At 41.7% G+C, this 25087-nt stretch overlaps 1 protein-coding gene across 1 annotated transcript; it reads right to left on the bottom strand.

Annotated features, from left to right (window-relative positions):
* Positions 1-9847: 9847 nt before the first annotated feature.
* Positions 9848-24357, bottom strand: ZNF469 (zinc finger protein 469). The gene has a single exon (XM_078671276.1). It carries the CDS (start codon positions 24186-24188, stop codon positions 11193-11195), a length of 12996 nt encoding a protein of 4331 aa, XP_078527402.1. The 5' UTR covers positions 24189-24357; the 3' UTR covers positions 9848-11192.
* Positions 24358-25087: the final 730 nt, after the last annotated feature.

The following is a 25087-nucleotide window of genomic DNA, read 5'->3' as shown; positions in this document are numbered from 1 at the left end:
ACACACACACACTAAAATATGTTTTTCCAAATTTCAATGCTTAAACTGTAGGTAACGAACTTCGCTAGAATTGTATAACTACAGCCCGTCCTCTGTTTCACACAAGTGTAACCAGAACCTCCATCAACCTTGGCTTAGACCTTCGGCTTTCTCTATTTCAGTCTTCATTAGAATTTGCGGAGGTCATGGCTCACGCCGCATTCTCAAAGCTAATCATTTACTGGACACACAATGTTGGTAGAAAAAGAAATCTAAAGAGGGAGCAAAGCAAGGTTCTATTGAGGGGTTTTAAGTGATGTCACATGATGTCCACCTTAGTTATCAAAGCTTTCAGGCCAATTTCAGATCCAACCACCAGATGGCATGATTACGCAAAACTAGTGTCATTCATGAGATTCGAGCTGCACAACCTCTATATTCTTTCTCCTCGAGGATCTATTTCAGCAGACTAAGGCCCTGATTACAAGGTTCACAGAAATACTGGATTCAGTATTTTAAATTGTGCAAAATTAATATGCATCCTAGTTCTTCACCTGTGCACATTAATGCAGCATATATCCTCCAAAATATGTATGATTATAAGGTTGTAAAAAGAAGAAAATGTGCAGTAATCTGCTGTGCAAACGTTGCACGTTATCGCTCATTCTAAACCCCAGAACTTTTAATCAGCCAGTAAGTACTCCCCGGGGAGAACAGCAACGAGCAGTAACTGATTAACCCCGGGACAAAAACCCCAGCCAGAAATTCCTCCAAGGTCATAATAAGGGTGGAGTAGCGCGATTTAGACTCCATCCTTTACATGTTATCATAGTGTAATTTTGCATTTATTTTGATATAGTTACTGTGTACCTTTAATAATTGTAATGTGTGTGAACATTTAAATGAATTCATGAAATATAGCTATTTAGAAATTGAAGCTTTATAAACGTGTGCACTAATGTTCAGTTTAAACATGAAGAAGTATTCTGTATTCACATTTGCATTCATAATTTAAGTAACATTTGCATGTATTCTGAAAGGCATATTTGAAAGTGTAATCATGTATGCTTTTACTCACATTAGAATTTGTTCTTGAGTTAGATGTGCACAAGTATAACTATGTATTTGAAGTGCACTTTTAAATGTTTAGTTAAATTTAGCCTGACTAAAATGCCTTAATTTTGAAAAATATTTTGCATGGTTAGTGTGTTCTTTCACTTGCAGGTGCAGTCTCATGATTTGATTAGGTAGAGAGCAGGAGTATTTTTGTATGTTTTAGTTTATTGACAGTAAGGCCCTAGAAGAGAAATCTTGGCAAGAAACGCGAAGACCTAATGAGCAGAGGAAGCCTTCAATTCATTGCATATCAGGAACTGGAAATGGAAAGATTGCAGTAGCTATCCAAGTTCTGTGGGATGGGAAATTCAAGTGATGCTGCAAATGCATACCACAAGAAGTGAAATTATTGATTCCTGGTGGGGTGGGAAGAGATATGATTGTTGTTGAAGTTTTATTGGTTTTAATTAGTGTTCACTCCATTAGCAGAGAGCAGATTCTGTAAGACTTGGAGGGGTACAGACCTCTTTGCTTCCTTTATTCGTGCAAGTGTAAATCTTCACACTAAACATTTATTACAACTCTGAAAGACTTCTAACTTAGAACTTTGATTAGATGACTTTAGAATTTATTTATGGGAGAGAATCATAGTTTCTTTAAGGAACACCTATTTCTAATTCTCAGTTTCTGTATTGCTGTGACTGTGACTATTTTATATCTTATCCTACTGAGACTGAACCTATTGAGACATTACAGCTTGCCAGCTACAATCCTGAATCTTTTTCATATTCTCTTGACATGCATACATACTGAATTTATTATTAACTGGGAACAAAACTACTTAACCTTAACCTCTGATTCCCGGTCCTAATTGGGGTGGCAATATGGGCTTCACGAAAGTTGAATTGTTTAATTATTGCTAACTCCCTTGGCCTCTCAGTCAACTTAAAAAGATCCATCAGATGACATTGTAAATAACCCCCCAACGCCCTCTCAAGGGCCTAGATTTTGCCTACGTATTGCTAAGCTACACCAGCAAAGCAGAATAGTCACTGAGCAAAAATAAACCATGCTAGCCTAGCGTAAAAAACACAACATGGTTAAGGACAACTACCAGAAGTGCCTACAGTTACGTAAAACATCATATCTAACTTAATGACTGTCAAAAAAATATGCTGAACAAATTAGCAAAAAAGAGTGAATGCCTGTAAACATAACTGTAACAAATCAGTAAAGATTTCTATTGATTACATTTATATAATTCTTGAGAAAATAAAATGTTAAAATATATATTTTCATAAGCCTTATTTATAATTACATTCTCCACACTTGGTTTGAGATGGCTTAACTATAGCTTTTGCCTGTCTCCCACTTTCCAAATGATTCCAAAATGTCTGCATTATTAAACTGTACTCCGGCTTTGTCCCTATGGTCCTATTACTTTCCCAGCATGCCTCACGCAAAGAAGTTGGGTTGGCACGTGCACAAAGACTACCAACTGCAAATGTCAGTATACAAAATACATTTCTAATTGACTCGCTCTTTTTCACTGAAGAAAGCTTGTGATTGACCAGTCGGTTATTGCCGCTTCGGTGGCCACAAGTACCAAAAATACATCACACACAGCAAAAAAGAGCAAATAATTAGCAATATGTGACTGGTCAAATATATACATTTGTGCAAAGTTCAGTGCATCAGGACTCATAGGAGGTGATTACTGGAACACTGATCAGCAATCTGTGCTCATATAATCCTTCTATTACTGTTTTCAAAGGTGACCCATGTTATGTTATGTTATGTTAATTATTTTATTAAGTGCGTCTGTTACCCTTGGGTGTCTTGGCGCTAACTGCTGTCCTGATGAGAAGAGAGGTTGAAAAGAAGATTAGAACAACCAGGTCTTAAGCATTTTCCTGAACGATAGCAAATCAGTGCTGTCCCTCAGGAAAAAGGGAAGCTGGTTCCACATCCTTGCAGCAAAACTTTTCCCACCCCAACAAACTCTTTTTACAGGTGGTACTTTAACCAGTTTTTGAGCCGATGAGCGTAGCGGCCTAGCGGCCCATGAGATACTAGGTTTATGCTCCATCGTATGTCATCAAACAAACGGGTCCCCACTTGACTGTAGACTGCACACGTTCACTCGAAAACAGTTATGCAATTAGACCCAAACTTTAGGGAAGGGGGGGGGCTAACACTTAGAAGAAATGTAGGGGTGGAGCCATCTTCAGAGCTGAATCAGAATTACTTGAGGGGGTTCCCTTTACTCTTCTGGTAGAATATCATGATATGGGGATAAGACGAGCAGATCAAGGGTTGGCGGGAAGGATGCTCTTTCATGTTTGCGACAGAACGCTAAACACTAAATCAGGCCCTTAATACTTGAATCAACTTTAATGCAGTCAAGGGGAAGAAAGCCTCTTGTCCAGTGTTTGTAACACACATGATATTCAGTCTCTATCTCCATCATTCTAAATAGCATCCCTGAGTTTTAGCTGCCATCAAATATTATTTTCTATGAAATGCTTAGGCACGCCCGAGACCTGAAATGGAGCCCACATTTGGAAAGATGTTGATTGTACAGACACCCAGGAGACAGAGAAACTAAGAATGAAGTCTGATTATGTTGGGTGCCACAATACCACAGCACTAATGCCAAAACGTTCAACACGCCCAAAAACACTGGTATCAATAGAATATTAAATAGTAATCCACATTATAAAAACGTTTTGGCATCACTGCTTGTGCTCAGCTTCAATTTACGTCAGTGTGAATTTTACAGATGGCACAAAAGTGGACTTTAGTGGAATTCTTGTTTGAGGTTCAGTAGTCTCATGCATTCCCAGCAGGGATCTATGTTTGCTGCTATGGTAAAAAGTACTAATTCTAGCAGGACCGACCAGCCTTTTATCTTTCTTAGTTTGATCTAAGGAATATCACTTAGGTTGGTAATAATAAATATCTGTCACTCACATTATATTTTATGAAGTGTAGGAGTCTTGGCATTTTCCATTTAAAGAAGTGTCATTTCTGCTGGTTGAACCCATAAGTATCTCCAACCTTGGTTATCTTTTTCATTATCATCATTTCCTGTAACTGGTTATCTTCTATTTCTCTACTCTCACCTCCTTTTCTCTCATTTCCCACTTTCTGTTCATTTTCTCTTCTGGTCTTTTCCATCTCTTACGCCTTTCTCAGTGTATATTTTCCATCTTTCTCTTACTCACTCTGGGTAGAGCTTTTCTTTTCATTTTTTTCTATCTTTTGCCTCCTTATCTGGCTATGCCCATATCTCTTTTTCCTTTCTCTGTGTATATCTTCTTTGTTAATTTCTAAAATTCCTTGGACTAGTCACAGGATTTTATGTGCTCTCAAAATGTGTATGACCTCTGTAACTTGAAGCATGCATTCAACAGGTCTAGCTCATTTAGAGGTTGGTGCAGACTGAACATTGCCAAACATTTTCATGAAAGCTGCAAATCCAGGACATCTGGTCTTGCAACTTATGGTTACTGCACAAGCCTGGATTGTCGAATCCAGCAGAGTAATGCTCATCAACTGCCGTAGGCATTGCTATCAGCGACAGGTCATGCTTTTAGACCATGAGCAGAGAGTTTGAGAGAGCTATCATATTATAAATAACCATAACTGGCAAAAATCTGAGAAAAATTATATTGATCATATTGGCAACTTTTTAACCCATATCACACTGTAATGATGTCATAAACTGAACTTCTTCATAATTCATGGCTCTTGGTTATAGATTCTAACCATTTAACAAGCTATAGCGACTAGTATGGTATACTACAACATACTCCAGTATTCATTACTTATCCATTTAGTGTTCCAAATAAACAAAGCTATATTGCATGAGTTTCTGAAAGATGTGAGGTGAGGTGTGGGAGGGGTTTGAAGGCTCAAATTGGAGGTCCTTCACATACATAAAGGTTCATGTAGAACACATCCTTGTGAATCAAACATCACTCATTTGGGATTCTCAGAACAATTTAGTATTGATCTGGCACCGCTGGGTTTCAGGTCCATATTGGCTGGGGTTAGTAAGGAAAAGTCTTCAAGATTTTGTGTATAATTCAGTTTGACATAATACTACTTTGTATTTACAGGAACTGATCAGTAATATTGCAACTGCATTCTTTCTATCTCAAATGTAAATATAAAGTGCAGTGGCATTCTCATGATTTATTACGAATGCAGCTAAAGTTGCATCTTCATCATCTCAAGTGTTGAAAAAGAACACCTGTACCTTGCTAACCACAGGTGTCTGAATCTACCAAAGCATCTCCATCCTCACTTTCGTTTCTCTAGCATGATTGTCATTGCTTTGCATCACATATGAACTTTGGCAAACTGAAATCCATCATGTTCAGAGTGCATTCCCCAAAAAAAACTTTAAAAAACTGTTCTGAAATCTTGCGATGACACCCTTATGGTGTCTTGAACATAAGATCATTCTCTGCAGTAGTTACTTTGCTTGTCCTTTTGGCCCTGAATGGAGACCAGTGGTTGATGTCTATCTATATACTAGGATAACATGCTTAATTAAGTCATTACTGAAGTTAGTCATTGGGCTCCTTTGCACCCCACCTTACTAAAAATATGAGTGCATTATTGTGGATTTTATATTTGAAGTACCACATTTTTAGTCCTGTGTCTTTGAAGCCATGGGTCGCAGTTGGATTTTCCTAGTGGTGGAGGTACTAGGAGCGTGGACTTTGCGGCACGCAATCCTCAGTGAAAGCAGAGCTGGAGACAGGGACTTAAAGTTTAAATCAATATATTTGTGCAACCATGCAACTGCTTTAGATGCAAGGTGCAGTTATGGACTCAGTGTGGCCTCATTTAATTGCCACTCAGATTTTTCCAGGCCAGAGATGGAACAGAGGGTGTCTTCAAAGCTCCCAAAGACAAATAGGGACAGGCTCTGGTTCCCTGCAGCGCTAGTAGGCCAAGGGACAAACGGAGATCACCGAACAGTGACGCTTGTGACAATCCTGCCCTTGGGCCCCAATTGATGTAGGTGTTCTCCCTGTGCAGCACCATGGCAATGTTGTATCATGCAGTGGCACAGACTTTGCAGCTACAACGTCTTCTATAGATCCTCAGGCAGATAGGCTTCTTAGCTGTTTTCAGGCAGGCTCTTCTCTGCAAGATGTAGTGCAACATACCCCTTCAGCAACAGAAAGGGTTCTTCTCATTGAAAGTCTTCCATCAGGATTCTAGTTCCATATTCAGTCCAAAGTCTTGCAGAAGGGCAGTAATCAGGGAGAACTCCAGCTCAGAATCACAGTTCCTCTCAAGTGTACATGGTCTTCCACACACATCCTAATAATATGTAGATAAATTGTTATGGGAGACGTGCTAAAAAAAATATATTGAGCAGACCCTCTTCCCCCCTGAAGAAGACGGGCAAAAAGGCTGGGACCTTCAATAGGAATCATGCTGTCACTAACACCAATCCCACAAAGCCCAAACAGAGAGTTCTTTCTCAACATTAGGGCAATGCTTTGGGGATTACATCTATGCAACATGGAGGTTTATATCTACGCAACAGTGATCTTGATGGCTTGTCGGGGTCACCGAGGGTAAAGAAAACAAACAAAGAGACTGTAACAAGAAAAAGAAGAAGGGCAGGCAGAACACTTTTCGTCCCATCATGGTCTTTCTGTCTTTGGAGACTTTAAGAAAACAAGCATATTTATCAATGATGTTCTCACCAAAAGACGGGGATGTCACCTCTTCTGCTTCTGAGTGGGCTCCAAAGGCCCATGTATGAGTGGTCCCAACCAATTTCCTATAGGTGCCACATTTTATTTGATAAGGACCTCATACACCAAGGTAAAAGTGGTGTCTCTTGATTTTTCTGAGACGCAGCATCTTCTGCTCCCGAGTGGACCCAACAGATACCTGACTTCTTAGGGTTGCCGCACCTCCACTCCGCTGTGTGCCACTGAGACTCATATAGGAAAAGTGTCTGGATCCCATAAACCCCTATATGAATGGGACTGTTGGATCTTCTTGTGTAAGGGCATCTCTGCTCTTGAGTACACCATGTAAGAATGAAGTCTGTTGATTTTCATTTGGTCATTTCCTTCCTTAGCATAGGCTACACCTATTCAACAAGCACATGGTTTGCCCATGTTTTTCCCCACTGCGAGAATGTGCCATGAAAGCATTTATTCCTGATAGACATTGTCGCCCTGTAGTCTGCACAATTAGTTCCAGGATCTCATGTTTTAGAACATGATGCTTTGTTTTATTTTCTGTGCTCGTAGGAGACAACTCTTCTGTTTCAGACTAATTGAAAACATTGTTCTGCACCTCTGGCACAGTACGATAAGATTGCTGTTTTATTATTTAAGCAGTGTCAATGCTACAGTCGATAAGAGGTTCACTTCCCGTGGGAGTTATCACGGAAGCTGCCTGTGAGCTGAGACTGAGATGCAGTTCTACTTTCCCTACCTTCATCTTGAGAAGGAAGATAGCATGTGAAAGAAGTGTGCAGGGTTGCACACTCAAAACCGGCTGCATTCGTTACTGCACTAAGGCCGGCTTCGTTACCGCACTAAGGCCGGCTTCTCAATACACTGTACCAGGTATGGGGTTAGATCATTCCAACTTGCAGAAAGGTACACCGCTACGCTCTTTTTAGCATACAGATATCAGTTGTAGATCAGAGTAACCTTATTAGTAATATTATTAGCAATTCACATGGTTGGATTGTTTGTGTTTTTCACCGTTCTAATAATGCTTATAACAATGATATGTTTCATCTTTATAATAATCACGGTTCATGTTTTATTTGCAAAGATTAGAGCTTTTCAATAAACATATGAAAATACATTATCTTATCTTTGTTACATCTTTGGCGGGCAAAAGTGACAAACAAAAGGGTTAGATCTGTTTCCACTAATTCCTCGGGAATCTGAGTGGCCATGTTTGAGGTTACTGACATCTATAACTCTGTATGGTTAGGGGTTTAGATGTGGTTCTGTGGGCTAGCAAAACAAACCAGCATGTATTGATTATATAGGAAGTATCAGTCTCTATGTTATGAAGTTTTCTTGATTTGAATTCACAGTCCTACTAAATTTGTAGTAACTGTATAACACAAGAGCAACTCAACCCGGCTCTGTTTCCACATCTTTCTTGATACCTGTTGTGGTTAAGCACAGGCACACATTTACTACTGCATCTTTGAGAAAGCCTCTGGACCTCACACAGAACCCCAAAACACATCCATCCTAGACCACAATAAGAAACAAGCAGTCTACTAGCCATGCATAACAACCTGAGAAGATGCTTACTCAATCAACCCCAAAGCACGTTGAGACATCATTAGGAGTAGGAAAGTGGTATACACATGCTATGATATAACATAGTACTCTATAAAGCTATTACCAAAGCAAATGCTGTAGGTATGATCATTATCAAGTGAACATGATACATCACTGCATAAAAAAACTGGTAGAAATTCCACTTTGATATCAATCTGGCACATAGGAACTGAGCCTAAACATATTTACATATATTCTAATGAGAGTACTATCAGGCAAAGTAAGATAGATTTAGTCTAACCAAAGAACATATTTTGAAACTTAACCTCTGTGTACTGTGCACTAGTTAACTTTACATATCATTATAACTCACTTAATATAACATTTCTATTAAGAGACAGGCATGGTGCAAGGATTATTGGTGCCATGGGCACCAAACAGGTGGCTATGGACTCCTCAAAAATGCCATATTTGCAGCTTCCCACTACAATATGGGACCCTTTGATGCCTATTCCTGATAGTGCTATAAGGCAGCTGTAAATTACTTAAGGTGCTTTTGGATAAATTCTTCATAACTGAATACTCACAATAAATAACATGACTTCATGCTTTGTTTAGGAAAAGTTATTATTTACATGGCGCTTTGTTTTAAAAATTAAATAATGCACTTTAAATGTATTTAAGTGTTTTTTTACACTATTTTTCTCTTATTGTACACAGTAGTCATTGTAACACTAGCATTATTCAACCAGTTATTTTGGTGTAACAAATGTCTTGTAATTGCATTTATATAGCGCTTACTACCCCTGACAAGGCATTAAGGTGCTTTACGGTAAGTTAGACTATACTACTGGAAACCGAGTTCAGTGGTCAAACTAGTACATTAATGGTTATTAGGTTTAGTCTTGTGCATTCAAGGAAGTATTTCCATACATTTTGTTCTGTTTCTTTGAGATAAACTCAAAGGAATTTGATGAGAGGGGGGCGGCTTTGAAGCTATTGACAGGTTATTGAGGAGATGAACAGAGTGGATAAATTGGACCAGGTATTATTGGGTTTCAGAGTGAGGAGTATTCTGATCTATTAAAATGAGTGTACCTAACAACTTACTTTGTTGTTTTCTGTAATCCAGATTGCTCAATGTGCTACAAACAGGCTTTAGAGGAGAGTTCTGAGCAGCGCGATATGCGTGTCGATAATAAGTGGCATCCTGGTTCCCAGGCTCCACCCAGCCCTTGGAGGACAGGGGGGTTTGGGTGGTGGGGGTGGGGATAAAGCTACCTCAGCCCAATGGGTGTTGCACGCCTATTCGTCCATCACACAGGTTTATAATAGTAGTATGTTCTTCAAACCATAGACAAAAGCAATAAAAACTTACACCAGTTCAGCAATCTTTTCCCAGACTCCCCAGGCATTGAGTTTTTTTTCTGCAAAACTATTGTATATATTTGAAAAGATTATCTGGGTACAATTTTAAAATAATAACCTGTTTTCATCTCATATTTTATTTAACAACATTAAAAAGAGGCACTTTAATAGTTAACAAGAATGTACAAAAAGCATTCTTCTCTTTCCACTTTCTGACAGAATATCAAAATAAAAACTTTTGACATATGCACTCAACCCAGCGTCTTCACCTGCAAATGTTTTAGACAATAGAATGCAGTTTATAGACAGAAAGAAGCCCTTTGATGTTTAACTATGTCGGCCATTTTGAAAATTGCTTCAGTGCACCAATAAGCATCCTTGGACTAGCAGTCAAGGTCTTTGTTTGCACCTGAGTTTGCTTTCGAGTCTTCGAAAGAGTTCAGTTTTGTACCTACTACATCGTACTGCGAGGAGCCAGCATAAAGGATATCTTGCGATAAAGGTAAATGCTACTACTTTACCACTTCCTTTCTGTGAAGGAAGTCTATGTTCACATTACAAAAAAATAGCACCAATAATGCATGGCAACAAAACGTCAGGTTGTCAGCACTGCTTCTTGTCGTCTTAGTGTCCAATGACATGTATCTGAAGTTCCTATCACAGAGTAATAGGCCGTGGAAATGCTTCTGAGTAAGACCATGGTCGAAATAGTACTAACCGCTGGGACAATAGTTGTCAGTCTTGTTGGAAAACAAAAATGTCATAAATTTAAAGGTGTAGCGCTCTAACAATATTTTATGCATTTACAATACAATATCTACAGTGGTCAATTGATAACGATATATTACAAATTTATTCGGCATCCCGATGAAAATGCAGCATGAGATCAAAGAATGTTTGCAGTTATTGTTCTTTCTCCACAATCTTCTGGGGATATTAACTAAATGTACTAATTCTGCCAAATGACTGGCAGCTTCACAATCAAATATGTAAATGGATTTGGTTCAAATGGGTGACATCATCCTTTAGTCGACCTTCAGCTGAAGAAAAGCATCTTGGATTATCTTATAACAAATAATCTTAAAGTTTATCTTTTTGCAGCTTGGGGCACTCTTTGGATCTGAGCTGGATTGAATATGGTTCCAATGATTGTCATTTCTGCACACAGGAACATTTTCATCTAACCGCATCTTTTCATCAAAATGAGGCAAAGGCAAGCTCTTGACAAAGCTGGGTTATCTTTTTTTACCCAAAGAGATGACAACTTCAGTTCAAGGAAACCATCACCCACGTTATTCCGGCTATTTGCATGATGAATCATGGGAATTGAAGTAGATTAGTAGACACAAAGCAAACTATTTCACAGCTGCAGCAGTGCAAGTTTGAGATGGGGGGGAGGGAGGAAGGGGAAATTACTCCGCAAAAAGGAAGCAACTCGCTTTTTTGCTCTTCTGTGGAAAATTCAACAGAGAAAAATATCAATATCCATAGATGCTATTCCGAAGTGTCTCTTCGCAGAGGAATCTTGAAGCTAGTTAATTTCTGCCCAAAGAGTTTGCTTAAGAGATTGTTTTGTGATTCTGCTGTCCTGGGGTTGGGGGACTCAGTGGGCTTAACAAAGGTCTGGGCAATTTTGTGCTTCTGTAAAGGAGGGCTGTGCCCTTTGGGCAGTAACTGGTGGAGGGTTTTCCCCAAGAGCTCCTTTTTGCCCTTGTTTACCCCACTGGAGTGTTGACGCCCCTCCACCTTCTTCTGCTTCTGGGTATCTATTACAAGCTTTTTGATTTGGCTGCCTGCTCCTCCAGGTTTTGGCTTGTGGCAGTGAAGACCTTTGCTCAAAGTGCCCTCTTTGCCCAATGACATGGCAGGGAAGGCGTTTGTCCGATCGTGCTTTTTCAAGCTTCCCGGGAAGTCATTCCTGCCAGGGCCAACAACCACCACTTTGTTGTTTTTCATCTTCCCCTCCCCCTCCATTTTCTCCCTGGTGCTTGAGCTGCACTTGTAGTCAAGGGTCAAGTGATCTTTCCGTTTTTTGACGTACGTTTTCAGGGAATTGTTGAACGATGGTTTCACCAAGGGTTTCGCAGGATTGGAGCTGCTGCATTTTACAGTGTTGATGACAGAAGGGATTTTCGGTTGACTATTTGGCGTCTTGTGGTGGCTCCCTCCTACTTCCTTCATAATGTTTGCACTTCCCTCTCTGGTGGAAAACATGGTGTCAGGAGAAGCCTTCTCCTTGGATGAACTTAATTTAGAAGAACAACCAATGCTTACGACACTTTGCACACTCAAAGGCTGTCTGTTACTTGGCTGACTATCCACGCTGCCCTTTTTCACAGAGATGTGATTTCTTGAATTTGTACTTGAATCAGATGATGCTGCCTTCTCCTTCAAGGGCATAGGGACATGTGGTAGGACTTCTGTGGCATTGGCTTTTAATGAAACTTCTTCATTAGTTATATTATTTACTTGTGTATTTGTGTATAACACTTTTTGTAATTCATTTGTCTCTACCTGATGCTCAGTGAGCCCAATCAACTCTGTACTCTTCTTACCAGTGCATTGAAAAGACTCTTCCTTTGATTTATCTTGTAAACTTTTTGTCTCTCCAGGAAGAAAAAGCTTCCCACCAAGATTCCCGGGTGGCAACTCTTTCTCCCCCTCTATATGTGCAGGTTGTTCAGTGCATAGTTCAAGAAGCCCTTCTTCTGTTGGCTCAGGAACAAGTGTGATACTATCAGGCCTCCCCTTTATTTCTAAAAGGTCTGGAAAAGGAGATGGAGGAGGCTTCATGTCAGCATCTTGCTTGCTGGGTTCATTAATTGAAAGAGTAGGAATGTCATCGAGTTCTGGGTCTCTCTTTAAATCTCGCGGCATTGGTGGTGAAAGGCTGGGCATAGAGCTCAGCTGCAAGGACTCTTCCATCTCACAAAAGGGGTTGCCAAAGTCTTCTTCCTCATCCTCCAGCTTTACCAGTGCCTCTGGCATACCACAGGTGTCATTTGGAGAGAAAAGTCGCGGTGCTCTTATAGACTCCATGCATGAGGAATTGTCACTTGTGTGGTTGGTATGTACAGGGTTTGGACTAATGATATATGACTCATGAACCGGTGACAATTCTGGCATGTGTCTTCGCTTTTTGTTTGGTGGGGAACCATCTCTTGGGTGGGCCTCTTTTAATTTCTCACTCACTTCATTTCCTGAGGCGTCTGGTCTCCTCACCCGCCTAAATCTGAAGGTCTTGCTGCCACCCACCAAGTGTTTCTCCATGTGCCGGTCATATTGTTCCTTCTTGGAAAATGTATAATTACATGCACTGCATATGAATGACTTCTTGATCACATGCATGACGTCTGCACACATTTCACATGCATAAAGTGTGGTGTGTTTAATGTCAGAGTCCTCTGATATTTTATGCTGCTGTCGGATATGGCTTCTTAGCTCTTGCACATCCTGATAGAGGACTGGGCATTTATGGCACAAGAATATCTTTTGTAAACTGTGGACCACCAAGTGCCTCTGGAGCTTAAATGGCTTTGGAAACTGTTTTCCGCAGTGATGGCAATCTCTGGAAGGGTCTTTGCAAAGAGGATGAATTGGAGCATTCTTTTGAACTGCATCATTCCTTGGTGTAAACTCTGAAAGAGGACTGTGAGACTCGTTCAGATTAGGTTGGACCAGTGAATTTTTCTCTGCTGCTTCTTTCTGTTGCAAAAGTTCTGGAGGTGGGCTACTAGATTCTTTGAAATTAGTGGGAGGCAGCTTGCTTTGAGTACTACCCAATTCAGCTTCTTCACTGGTCTTTGATTCGTGTTCTACTAGTTCCTCTGGGTCACTCGTCTTTAAAGTGTTTCCTGACTCGGAGTGCTTGTCTGATTTGTTAGGTTTTCGATAGATGAACCTGGTTAGAAAGGTATGAACAGCAGCCTCGTCAGCAAAGCAGCCATGTAAACCCAACACGGACTGTGCCTGACCTTTTCGGGCAAACTGAGTTGCATGTTCCCTCAAATGTTCATTGTACATCCAGACATCAGAGATCTCCTTCAGGCACATCCCACAGACCCAAAAGCCAGCCTTGTTTTTTGCATGCTTCTCTCTCAAATGGTCTTTTAGCTGTTCTCGGGAGCTAAACTTACGCTGAACACACATGTAGCAGGTTGGTGGAGGGCAGGGGTTGTGACTGAACTTATGATGGTTGAGCTCTCCTAAAGTATGGAACCACTGGAAGCAAGCCTTGCACTTGTACTGCTTGTTCTTTGTCTTAAGATTCACATCGCTATGACTTTTAGTAGTTTTCCCCTCCTCAAATTTAGTAGGGCTCTCATTTGTGTTTTCTTTGGGACTCACAATGTTTATGTCCAGGTCATCAAAAGTCTCTCCAGAATCTTTTGGAATATGATTCCCGCCTGTTTCTAATTTTGCACTGAGAAACTCAATGTCAATAGTGTGAAACTCTGATGGACTTCTTTCGTGTCTACTGCCTTCTCGGTCAAGCTCTTCTGGACTGCATTCACGAAAGAAATGTCCATCTTCGGTTTCACTTGAAGACTTTCTAAAATGATCCTTAGTTAAAAAGCTGCCTCTATGTTCCACAGGCCTATCAGTGATGGAAGAAGTTGCATGCAATGGTGCGGTGTTCTCTGCCTGGTGGTTTTGGCACAAAAAGTTTAAAAGTGTTTCACTGTCCATATCTATAGGGTCCATCCCTGGGCTTTGATGGTCACGATCTGTCTGAAGCACAACAGTTTCGCAAGAGTTTGAGTCAACATCGTTCTCGTTTGAATTGCGTCTATGACATATATCTAGCATTAAGGAGTCATTAATTGATATGGTTTCATACCTAGAATGATCATCCTTACTGCAGCTCATGGAATCAGTACTTTCAGTAATAAAAGAAGAACCAGGTTCAATGGTGAGTATCTCTGTAGGATCTACCTCTCTAATGTTTGTGCTGGCAACAGGTGTCAGATTTTTATTTCGCTTCCCATAAACACGAGTACATTTCCTCCTATTGAAGTGATCATCTCTTGGAAACAGCATTGAAAAGGTGATGTCATCATCAAAGAGACTTTGGATGTCTGCCTCTTCAACACTCTTTGATGGGGGATCTGAATGCTGCATCTGCCTGAGGTTTGAGCCTGCTGAGAAACACTCACCAACAAAAAGATTCTTAGGAGACTCTTCTGGTATTCTTTCTGCACCCAATTCCGCCTCAATAAGTCTTAAAGTTCGCTGTATCTCAACTGGACTTGAAGGCTCATATTCCAATAACTCATTATGGTCTTCTGTATGAACTTCCATTGCATCATTATATAAGGTTTGGTTTCCCTCCAAACTTACTACACACTCCCGCTCTTTCTCACTTTCGTCGTTCACATTCTGCTCAACCTGCCTTAAATACCCATCTATCCACCCTTGATCGCAAACAGGACTTTCTCTGACAATGTTCTCTTTCTTCTCCTTGTGACCTTTTTCAGAGCCATCAAACTCCGGCCGCCACAATTTCTTTGTTTTAACAATGCTTTCACTGTTCATCTTCTGGTTGCTGCCTCCTGCTTTAACTGCATCGCATGACTGTTGGCTCTCACAACTTCCATTTTTTGTTTGTGTTGATACAATGCTGCTTGAAGGTTTTGGACATATAATTGCCTTTAAAATGTTTGTTTTGATGATGTTTAAAATTTCATCTGAGGGAGCGTGTGAGTCAGCGGAGGTGCCTACATGTGCTTTGACCTTTCTTTTTTTAACTTTACCAAGCTCAGTCTTTTTAGGGTTGTCGTTTGCATCTATTTCTCTATTTTGCTTCCGGCACCTTTTCTCCCCTTTTTCCTCTGGTTGTTTATTGGGTGACGCTTCTACACTTGAATCATATGACTGTCCTGCATTCAGCATATTTGTCGATGAAGGCTCAAACCCTATGTTACTGTTTTCTGCTAAATTTTCAGTTTGTTCTTCTAATTTTTTCGCATTGGTCTGAATAGGAGAATTTGAAGAATCGTTTTGCCCAGACTTTGGCAGCAAGATTTTAGAAGCAATTGTCTTGGATGTTTTACACGCTTTCTTTGGAAATACTACATCACCATCATCCGTGGCTGTTGGTACTTTTTCATCATCATGCTTTGTTTGATGTTTGCATGCCTTGTGTCTTGTTAAACCAGGTTTGGACCTAAAGGATGCTGAACAAATATCACAGGTCACTTGTAATCCAGCTGCCTTTCTGGCCTTCAGGTCACCACTGCCAGAAGCAAGACCTAGACTTCGAAATATTGCTTTGCTCTTTTCACAGTTTAATATGTTCAAAACCCCATTCATTACCGGGTCTAAATGATCAGGAACACATGTACTCGACACGCTGGTCTGCATGGGATTGTCTATGTTCTCTGACACTGTAGAGGTCTCTTTGGGGCTCTTACCAATTGCTTCTGACATATGAGTGTCATTCAGGTCAAAATGGCCTAAGTCTGCTGTGTCTGGAAGGTCATTGCTCAAATATGTGGACTTTTCTTCACTGCAGTTGATAGAATTTAAAGTATCTTGTGGCATTTTCTGGCATTCGTTGTTGGGCCCAAAGCATTCTTCAGGTGTGGCTTTGGGCTGGAGATGGGCACTTGATTCATTATCAGGATCATTCATTTCAGTAAAGAGATCTACAGACAGAGTGGAATAGGCAGAATTGTCAGGGGAAGAGTGACATGCCTGCAGGCCATCCAAGCACATTAATTGTAAATTTGGAACCCTGGTTCCACTGGAGCATGCTTCACTCTCTTTGTGATGTGCCAGTGCCAGATCATGGTTTGCACACTTAGACAACATTTCAGTAAATTCCTTCTGGTCAGAGGGTGGTGGAAAAGAGTTTGTGTCAGAAGATGTTGGAAAAGAGTGTGTGAAGCTGCTCAAGTCAAATTGGTCATCACTTTTCAATTGCCCATTGTCGCTTGTACACAGCAGGGCATGCGAGCTGAGAAGTAGGCCTTGTTCAGACTGCTCTATGTTGTTCAGTAGATTATCTGCAAGACAAGTCCCTATACTTGTGTCCATCCCTGCGACAGTGGAATTGTAGTCGGGGGGAGTTAATGGGAATAAACCTGTGTCCTGACAAGGTGCTTCATCAAAATTGCTTTGTGTAAGAGGAGCAAGCAATTCAGAATTTGAGTTGGGTTGTTGGGCTGCACCATAGACTGGCTTCTCAGATAACTGCACTTGAAAGTCAGAGATGTTTGGGCTTTCTGGGTGAATTGTTGCCAGCTGTGAGTGACTGATCGGAGACTTTTCGTGCAAAGAATCAGAAGATTTGTCACTACAATATGGCGTGCTAAGGATTTCACTGACCTGTGTGTTTTCCTTTATAGACACCTGACTGGGCTTTGGGTAGATACTTTCCTCTGTCAGCAAATTATCTCTGTTTTCATTCACCAAAAGGTTGCAGGAGTCGTGAGGCTCCCTTGGAGGTGGGCCTTGGTAGAGTGGCCACTCTTCTTCGCGACCATTGTTCATTTCGGTTTGTGTGCTGCTGCAGTCCAGGGGTGAAGCATAGGACAAACTCTCATCATGGCCTAAGTTATCACATGGCAGGTTATCTTTGGTATCACACATGAATGGAGCTGCCTTCAAAATGCTGTCTAAGGGCTCAATTTCAAACGAAACCTGGTTGGAAAATGCAGCGTCTCGTTGTTCCTGAAATGTCAAGGCTGCTTGGTTTTCATCTGCTTCTAGCAGGTTCACTATCTGATCCTCTTTCTGTGCCTCTTCTGTCAGAAGGTTTTGGGTTGCATCCCTAAACGATAAAAGGCTGTCGTGGTTTTGTGAAATAGCATCCGTGCTGCTATTAAGGTCGCCCAGTTCTGAATATTCATCTCTTAAGTGATGCTGCTGTGCCTTACAAGTTTGCAGCTCGCCGTTCGCTGGTTTTGGGGATTCAACAGTGCAGGATGTTGCTATTGTGAGTGATTGGTCATCGACTATCCCCATTATTTGTTTCCCTTCTCTCAATTCTGGTGTGAGAGATGTCAATTCTGCACTGGCCCCGGCGTCTGTGCTAAAAGCGCTGGTGTCGTCAGTTTGTTGGCGAGCTGGGCTCCCGGGTGGAATCTCCTTTTCAATGCTGCTGTTCCCATCACTCTCCTCAGAATGAACACCATCATCGCCTGACGTTGCATGTGCAGCAGAAAGAAGTCCTGGGAAGCAGGGCATCAACATCTCCTCTTCATTAGTCTTTGCAGTCCTTGCCACAAAGAGCTGAAGCTCCTGTAACGGGTTAGCTGCTGACCCTTGCAGGGTCACCACTCTGTCAATACAGTTGATTTCCTCTTTGTCCAAATTTGGTATATCAAACAATAAATGCCTGCTGTCATCACTTTCTGCATAAACAGATGGGAAGACAGAGTCTGCATGAGACCTGTCTTCATTAACTAAGCTACTTTCTTCAGGGTTTGAAGCTGCAGGTACTTGCAAAGTCTTATGAGCCAATGCCCTGCTTGACAGTTCCACCACTGACTCTGTAAAGAGTTTTTGAGGTGTAGATGTCTTGTTTGGGAGTGGTACGGCTTTCTCTTGCAAATCAAATTGAGATTGGAAATTTGAAGCATGACTTTGGAACAGATCCAGTTTGGGTGGATCATCAAATGATTTGTCAAGTCTAGTTTGCTCCTGAAGACCATTGTTTGCTTGTTTGTCGCAAATAGGCTGCACTGCCTCCCCTTGGTTAGACAGTCTATCTGCAGCATTTTTTGGCACTGGAGGCTCATTGGGGGTAAGTTTAGGGCACTTTAGTGAACTGGCTAAAACATTTTGTACACAATCTTCATCAGAAAATCCAGATGAGACAACATCACAAAGCAAGTTTTGCGATTCATAACTTCTTACGTCAGACATATTTATTTGTGCAACAGAAGCATTCTTCAGAGTATCTGTACATGTACTAATGTCTTCATTAGGAGCATATGTGTCAAGTGAATCAGAACCTTTAAAAATTGTTTGATGCGTTGGTTGATCAATAGAGTCAAATGGAACAGTGTAATTCCAGGAACTCTTTGGGGTTTCGTAACATTCATTTACAGTTGGGTGTGGAGTTGTATTATCTTCCAAATTGCTACTCACATAAGCCATTGTTTGAGCGTGGCAAGTACTATTAAGGTTATTCAACACATCTGACGAAAATATGCTCTTCGCATTCTCCGATGTATGATTTGAAGGGGGAGTCGAATACTGACTTGAGTCCTTGCTACACTTTCTGCTCTTCACATTCTCTGAGTTTGGCTGAGCAAGAACGTGGCTGCTTGGCTGGTTTGTTTGAAGTTGAGTTTCTAGTTCTGTTACCAACCTTTTGATTGCAAGTTCATCGACCGACATGCTGTTCATAAACGCCACATGAGAACTTGCAATCGTTTCGCTGGACATTTGCTCAGATGGAACAATACAAATGTCATTGTGTTCCTTATTCTCTGGATTATGAAAATGATCTTGTGACAACAACGGAGACATTTCATGCATCAATTCCCAATCCTTTTCTGCTATAAAGGGAGCAAATTGATGGTCAAACAATGTCTTACTGCACTGATTAGTTTCACCTGTGTAGGGTACAAAATTGTCTTTGGTCACAGAAACACTGGAATACAAAGTATTGTCATATTCTGATACAGGAATTTCCCCAAATACTGATACAGAATCAAAGTTAAGAGGTGATCCCACTTTCTTCTGTGCAGTTTCTGCTTTGAATGAGACCATATCCTGAACTTTGTGTTCATATGAACTTGTGTTAACGTCACCAGTGCAGGAGTTGTTTTCTACGGCAAGAGGTTTGGCAAATAGGTGTGAATCGTAATAGTGGAGCACATCCTTTTGTTCATAGGCATCAGTGCTTTTGCTATAAGAACCGCACACTTTAGGCGTTAGTGCAAAATCCACAGAAAGAGGATCCTGATTATAATATTGAAAGTCTTTGGGATCATCACATAGCCTATATTCCTTTGAGTAAGACATACCAGTTTCAGTGCTGTGATCATGAACAGCATTGCTCGCTGTATTGGCAACATGAATTGATTTTGTTAATTCCTCAGCATAATCACTTGTGTTCTCACTATAGACTGGAAATTGATGGGATTCACTTTGATGGGTGGTTGTCATATCTGACTGATATTCAGAGTCAATGTCAGTGTAGCTAGTGGCTTTGTGATCTTTATCGGATGACTTGTTCTGGCAGAGAAGTGCTTCAGGGTGGTTACTGGGTGGGTCATAGAAGGGGAATTGTTTTTGCCTTGCTGGTGACTCAGTAGCCTCATTTACACTGCTAGCTGGAGCAACATTCATCTTACCTTGACACACTTTGGGGTCAGCAAGCAAAAATTTGGCAGAGCCTAATCTTTTTGCAACTCTTGAAACATCTGACTGTTCATTACGTTTTTCATTTGAAAAGTCTTTGGTGGCTAATGCTGATACAATTGCATCATGGTCAGTTTTATAGTTAGATTTATGGAAATATTTTCTCTTGCCATCAACTTCCTTTTCATTTCCAGAATCGGTGAGATCTGTGCTTTTGCAGTTTTGATCTATTTCGCTTGAGACACTGCTGGAGGACGACCTACTGCTTCTTCGTCTCACCCTTAGCGGATAAGAGCCGTTGCCAGCAGTTTCACTGTCTGAGTCCCTAGAATCTTTCTGAATCTCTTTCGTCTTGCTACATTTCCAGGCTGTCACCTCTTTTGTCTTTTCAATCAATCCACAATGCTTACTTGTGAAAGTATATTTCAACGTTCCTTTAGGCTGGTTATTGGCTTTTCTCTTTCCATACTCTACATCGTCGTCTGAATCGGATACATAGTCATACTCCCCAAATGAAAGGCTTTGGCTCTCGAGGACTGCCGCTTCAGTAACTGGTTGCACCTGCGTGCTTCTATCACTTTTAACATGCAATTTATTATGTTTATTTTTCTGTTGCACAATTTTCTGGATAAGCTCCTTACTCCAGGTGCCAGGTTTCCTCTTCTTTTTGTCTTTCACATAGGCTCTTTGAGGTTTTCTGTTTTCCTCCTCTCTGGATTGGTCAACGGGGCTCGTTCCGACTTTACCCTTCTGCCAGGAACCCAAACCTTTTCTATTAGGTTGCTTCTTGCACAAATTAGCCATCTCTAGAGGATTTGCAGTTACTGACATTGGTAAATGATTATTGGGCTTTCCTGTGATCTTCGGCTTTACTCTCTTATCAAACTCTTTTTTTTCACACAACGCATCTCCCATTTTTCGGCCATTGATTGCATCTTCTACATTCATTGGCTGCAGCTGTCGAGTCCCAGTATCTATGAACTTGGTGGCTACACCTTTGGTTTCTCCGTGTCTTCTTCCTGAACTTCTGTTATTCTCCAGGTGATTTGGTCGATTGTCCTTTTCAACAGAAAATACATTTTTGGTTCGATAGCCCTGCTGTTCAACCAGTTTTTTGGCCTTAAGTGTACCTTCATTTGGTAAATTATCTTTGATTTTGTAGGGTTGAGACTTAATCATGGAGAGTTCTTCATCAACAAATGCATCCATAAAACTGCTGTCTATCTCAGGGTTATCTGATTGATAACCCAGGCCATTTAATGCTTCAGTGATAAGACTATCTAGCTTAGCTTCGTCAATGTCCAAGTCAGAAGCGTTGACAGATGACAAGTTTGCTGCTGAGCCATTAAATAGGTTGGCCTTCAGTAGCTCCTCCTTGGTGTCCCCTCTGCCATCTCCCCCTAGCAGGAAGTCACTGCATTTGTTTGTAGCCTGTACATGCAGATGCATATCAGAAGAACCTTTGGGAAGTGGCACACCCGGAACTGGACGGGAAGGTTTCAATGAGTTAACCCCTACTTTCCTGCACTCAGGCCCTCGGGAGGACTCTTTCACCTCACTCTGAAATATAGAGTGTAGGCCACAATACTGACGGTGCTCCAGAAAAGAAGACAAATTGCTATAGTTCTGGTCACATTGCTTGCAAGTCAGGAGAACATCAAGCTGGTCTAGACTCGCGCTGCTTAGAGAGTTGGCAAGAAGATGATGGGAGGAGTAAGGTGGAGGGGGTGGCTCATTTTCAAAATGATTTATGCAACCATTACCTGCTTCATTGTTCTGTTTGTGGAACTGCTTCTCTTGAAGGAATTTAGAGACATGTTCATCTTTGGTGACTTCAGATGGGAATGAGAAGGTTTTCGTAGAATCGGGTTGATGGTATGGAAGTGAGCTGGGATGCAAGGAGTCCACAGAATGGAAAGCTTTATTCTCCTTCGGGTGACACGATTGATTGTAGAAAGAAGTAAGCGCAGCGGAGAGTTGGTTCTCTTCAGAGCTTGGATTGTTGGGGCTGCTAGACAACGGTGAAAGTGATGAACACGTGCTACTGGATAAGGTGTTGGGGACAGGAGAAGAAAGAGGGGATTCGGATGGAGAGGCTGTAACTAATGCTAATAGCGGTAAAGCTGCAGTTTGGTTTGATGCATTTCTTGCGGATCCCACTGGTACTGATTGGTTCATAGAAAATACCAGAGTTTTGTTTCTAGGGTCACATACTGGAGAGCTTGTATCTGTCACACTGTCTTGAAAATAGATATTATTATTTGAACCACAATTTTGCACAGCAGAGTCTTTGCTCTGGCTTACAACTTCTTCACCTGACCTGGATTCTGAATTGTGATAGCCAGTTGTTTTGTTTAAGGCATAGTTATTCTGCATGTGATTGGCTCCTCGCCATTCAGCATTATTACATGGGAAAGCAGAGTCAGCACTCTCTAATTGCCTAGACAACTCTGTCCTGTTCTGGTTAGGCACCACACTTGTAAGAGGCCCTTGCTGCCAAGACATCCTGGAACTTTTCAACATGTGCCTCTGCTCAACATTAGATTGGCACTGGTAAGTGAACTGACTCCCAGAAGGGGGAGGGTATGGAAGTGTATTTTGGTCAATTGGCAGATAGGCACTGCTTTCTCCATCCCACATGTGGGCGTGGCTCGGTGCTGTTGGCAAACTACTTTTATCAAAAGGCACTGGTCCTGCATTTGCATTGGCATTGGTCACAGAAGAGCTACTATAGCCTTTACTCTGAAAGGGCACTTGGGGTAGGGAACTGGGTGGCATATTCCTTCTAAGAGGGGGAATTTGATTTGGTAAACTGTCCTTTGATGTTGGCTGTCTCTTGTTGGCCGGAGTTGTTACGCTGTTACTGTGTAAACTAAAATTGCTGGATGAAAACACTGTTTTACTGTCTTGGAAAGTGCTTAAAGTTTGATCGCTAGCACCAGAAGAAGTTATAGCACCCGAAGATGAAATAGCACCATTAAGGTCAGTGGAATGTTCATTCCTTCCTTTGTAGCAAGGTGTAGGGGCTGGGTGCTGTGCCCCCAGAGCTTGCTGTGTATGAAAAAACGGAGTCTGCTGAGAAGGGAGGGCATATGTCCGATTATCTTTTAATAAATTATCAAAAGCACCATTGACTGATTTTTCTAGTCCATCGGCTGAAGAAGAATGGAAGGCAAAACCACCGTGGACTGCATGGTTGGTAGCTAATGCCTCTTCCAAGTAATCTTGGCCGGTTGCTTCATTGCAAAATGCATCAGGATTGGCATCACACAGTGACTGAAATGAATACTGATAAGGCACAGGTCCGAAACTATGTTGACTTGACTTACTGCCTTCAGAAAAGGGACCTGCTTTCTGTACAGACACGCCGTATGTTGCACATGTAAATTTCTTTTCGGGCGAATGCCAAGAGTCTGTTCCTGTGGCTGGAAATTCCAAGAAATGCAGCTGTTCATTGGTGTTGGAGCCTTCATGGTCAATGGCAGTCGCTTGCTGTAATTTCAGGCTGTGGTGTTGGCGTGGAGCTGCTTTAGGCTGTGAGGTAGAGTTGGTGGAGGTAAGGCTAGAAGAGACCTCTTGGAAGCATCTATGAAAGCTGAGATCGTCTTGCTGGACTTCTGTTTCCCGCTCAGGAATACCGGAAACGGGGAAACCGTAGCTTCCTGATATTGGCCTACTGTTCACCTCTGGCTTCTTTGGTGGTGTTACCTTTTGTTGGGGATAGGCGATCCCAATAGTAGGGTTTGGTCTTGAATTGCTAATACTCAGTCTGTACAGCTGATGCTGTGTGCGATCACCTTTCCCGGACCTTTTAGCCTTCTCTCTCGCTCTGCTCTTACCATTGGGAGACAGGGGGCCGATTTTCCCACCGTTCCATATCCCATCGCTGGAGAACTTTGGTCTGTTATACAGTGACTTGAAGTCAATCTTTCCCGCCTGTTGTGGTCGGATCACAGCCTCCCTTTGGTTTTGCGGTTCCTTGTCCTTGAAGGCAAACTGAGGCCCGCTATTGTTACAGCCACGGGAATACAAATCAGAGTTGTCCGCCAGTCTACGGTCCATGTCCCTACCATCTTTTCCAACAAAAAGTTCAAGGGAAAACTCTTTCTCCGTGTGCTTGGGGCCTGTTTCCGAGCTGCTGATGGCGTAAGCATGCTGTGTTTCGCCCGTCATGGTACTGCAATGCGGGGGCTACGATGCGCTTGCTGCCTTGGGTGCCTCAGCATTGAGGTCCGTCATCATAGACCAGGCAGGGTCAGTATCCTTGACAGGCTCCTGTAAGGTACTTAGAGGAAAATGGCACTGCTCGACTCCCATGTTCCTCGCTGCTCCTTGGGTGGCTGGGGATAGAAGAGGCAGTAGAGGGACGGCTCATAACTCCACAGGAAACCTGAAAGAGAAACAGACAAAATAAGGCCTGGGAAGTACCACAAGGAAAAAAAATTACATTGATGTATTAACGGAAAATTACAAGCATGGTACAGTAGTCCATTAAAAACTAAAGATGAGAGTACAAAGCCTACTATGAGATCCATGAACATTTTTTCAAACACTTTGAAAAAAAACAGCTTTTACATTTACTATATATCAGTCATTTTATTTACTTTTGCTATGAAGTGTACAAAAGCACCTGTCGGAATTTACGACATACATTTAAAGTATCTGTTCTTGTTTTTTATAGGTACTCTTGTAGTGTAGCTCCTATTTTCCCAATAGGCTCTGCGCATTGGAATAGTACCTACAGCAGTAAAGGCCTAGGCCAGACGTTAACTAGGTCTACTACTGTCAAAACTAGACTTAATTTTTGGGTTTGCCAGCTAAGCTCAGAGTTCGCTAGAAACTTTCTCGAATGTTCAAGGAAGGATGAACTCCCCTGATTAGACAAGAAGGGATTTAGTTTCTGACAACCATAGAACATGACAACTTTGCTCTCGATATTCCAGGCTGCCTGCGAGGGCTGCCCAGAAGCGCCGGTGCTGGGTCTCTCGGCTTGAGATAGCAGCGCGTCTCTCAGCGCGTCAGGAAGGCGGGGCTGCTGCCTGCGGGGTCTGCTTCTGCTCTCGGCTTCGGCA

The sequence above is a fragment of the Lissotriton helveticus genome, chromosome 12 (assembly GCF_964261635.1).
Source record: "Lissotriton helveticus chromosome 12, aLisHel1.1, whole genome shotgun sequence".
NCBI classification, from domain to species: Eukaryota; Metazoa; Chordata; class Amphibia; order Caudata; family Salamandridae; genus Lissotriton; species Lissotriton helveticus.
Note: the sequence above shows the minus strand (reverse complement) of the source record. Positions and strands in the feature narration are given on the sequence as shown.